Source organism: Centruroides sculpturatus, unplaced genomic scaffold (assembly GCF_000671375.1).
Source record: "Centruroides sculpturatus isolate CEXI.00-Female unplaced genomic scaffold, Cexi_2.0 scaffold1000, whole genome shotgun sequence".
In the NCBI taxonomy this organism is placed as follows: Eukaryota; Metazoa; Arthropoda; class Arachnida; order Scorpiones; family Buthidae; genus Centruroides; species Centruroides sculpturatus.
In genome coordinates this window covers 323,704-325,631 of record NW_019385287.1, presented here as the reverse complement: position 1 = coordinate 325,631, position 1,928 = coordinate 323,704, and the positions used below count along the sequence as shown (strand labels likewise).

At 37.8% G+C, this 1,928-nt stretch overlaps 1 protein-coding gene across 1 annotated transcript; it reads right to left on the bottom strand.

Annotated features, from left to right (window-relative positions):
* Positions 1-240: 240 nt before the first annotated feature.
* LOC111637210 lies at positions 241-1,706 on the bottom strand. The gene is made up of 3 exons (XM_023382650.1): positions 1,121-1,706; positions 815-999; positions 241-651 (listed from the first exon to the last, which is right to left on the bottom strand). The coding sequence occupies exons 1-3, from the start codon at positions 1,704-1,706 to the stop codon at positions 241-243; spliced, it is 1,182 nt and encodes a 393-aa protein (XP_023238418.1).
* Positions 1,707-1,928: the final 222 nt, after the last annotated feature.

Sequence of the window (1,928 nt, the reverse complement as noted above, 5' to 3'; positions counted from 1 at the left end):
AGAGAATCGTTCTTGAAGCATTGGGGTTCTAAGTCATGTTTTTATCCGCCTCATAGCAGAAAAACTTGGCTCACAGCCCACGGAGCTCACTACTACTACTATTGCTGCTTGAAAAAGTTTAAAAAGAGTACTGCCCTAATTTATATAATGTGATTTCTCAAACTTTCAGCATTCGTCTCAACATTTTTTAATTGAATCATGTTTTTCGTGACCATCACTTCAGCTTCCAAGACTGATGTATCAATTCTTAAGATTTTTTTTATAATTACTAATGAAATCCTCTCCGTTCTTCATGTCCAATTTAAGAAATGCGTCCACCGCACGAGCTAACGGTAGATTTTCAAATCGGTGTTTCAGATTTACTATGATATTATCTACCACTTGGTAGTAAACGTTGAACTTCCAGTATTCTTCTGGTTGTGAATCGGCTGAAAAATCTAATGTATTGCTTTTGCTCACAGTCGACTCCGTATAAAATTCTTTTTGTTGACGCCTCCTTTTTGAGACTCTAACATGTACATGTGAAATCTCGTGCTTTTCAGAAAACTGCTCGATGTCTGTCCAAATTTTGAACTGATTTCTGCATGCTTCGAAAGTATCTATAGTATTTGTTATGAGGTGACTAGCCTGACCAAGAGTGGCATTTTGAATCTGGAAAATTTCGCTCACTACATTCACTATAGCGAGAACTGAGTGAAATGTGTGTAAGGACACGACGAATTCTAGTTTCGTAATAATATTTAGCAATCCAAGTGCTTCCGCTGTGTGCTTGTCACGGTTCTCAGTGATCTCTTTTTCCAGTCAATTTAATTGCCTCATAATTTGTCAGTACTGCTTGGCAGTTTTCGTAGTGACAACTCCATCTGGTAGTACTGAGACTTCCCGTTTCACGGCTGGTATGGATTCCGAGTGCGCCTTGCAATTTTTGCAGGCTCGCATGATGACCAGGTTGTGCGAAGTGAATATACAAAGCTTCGAGGCCGTTAAAAAATGTCTTTGCTAGCGAAACATTTGCGCATGAGTCAAAAACCACGAGATTTAGTTTTGTGTGCTAAGCAATGGATGCAAATTGCGTGAGGATAAGTTTCTTTGATAATCTCCTGTAGGCCTCGATTTTTACCAGACATGACGCTAGCACCATCATAAGAATGTGCAAGAATTGGAACATCACCCAAATGGTGTTTATTTAATGTGTCCAAAATTAATATAGCCAGTCCTTGCGCATCTCTGGAGGTGGAACAATTTGTAAAACCTATAAACATTTCGACTATGTCTAAACCGTTCGCATATCTTATGGTCATTGACAATTGTTCCTCTTTAAAGCATCTGGCCTCGTCCACACTTAAAGAAAAAAAGCCAAACGCTTTAGCTTCTTCAACGATTTCTTCTAGAGTGAGGTTCGATATCACTTCAATTATTTCATTCTGGATATCTGGGCTGCAGTAGTTGTGTTTTTCAAAGTGGAGTAAAAATTTGTCATCATATTTACAAAAAAGTTGAGCAATTTCCAAGAAATTACCTCTATTTTTAGAAGATGCGTCTTTCCGGTGCCCTCTCAAAGACAAACCCTGACGAACAAGGATCAGTATTATATCAGTAAGTTTAGCCAAGTATTCTGTGTTTTGAACAATTTCTTCCTCTTGATGTTTCATAAGTTGTTGATGAACATCTCCAACTATAAGAGATTGACGATAAGACACATACATTTGGCTGATTCAGCGTGAGGCGATGATTCTGTGTTTTTATAACGCTTCTGCTAAATTTTGCCAGTTGTTAAAACCACTTTCCATTTTAAATTTCTCATTTTGGTCGCGTATATTGCCCTTGTTGAGGTTTCTGCATACGAAACAGTAGATTTTATCTTCTTTGCTGTATTCCAACCAGCTATTATATATTTCATAATATCTGGACGAAAACGATCTGAATTT

Excerpts from the sequence above, each read along its gene's own strand:
- LOC111637210 (XM_023382650.1), bottom strand. The coding sequence starts at position 1,706 with ATGTATGTGTCTTATCGTCAATCTCTTATAGTTGGAGATGTTCATCAA. Across the intron at positions 1,000-1,120 it reads TGGTGCTAGCGTCATGTCTG|CAAAGACATTTTTTAACGGC; the intron begins GTAAAAATCGAG and ends ATGTTTCGCTAG. Across the intron at positions 652-814 it reads CAGTACTGACAAATTATGAG|ATTCAAAATGCCACTCTTGG; the intron begins GCAATTAAATTG and ends GAAATTTTCCAG.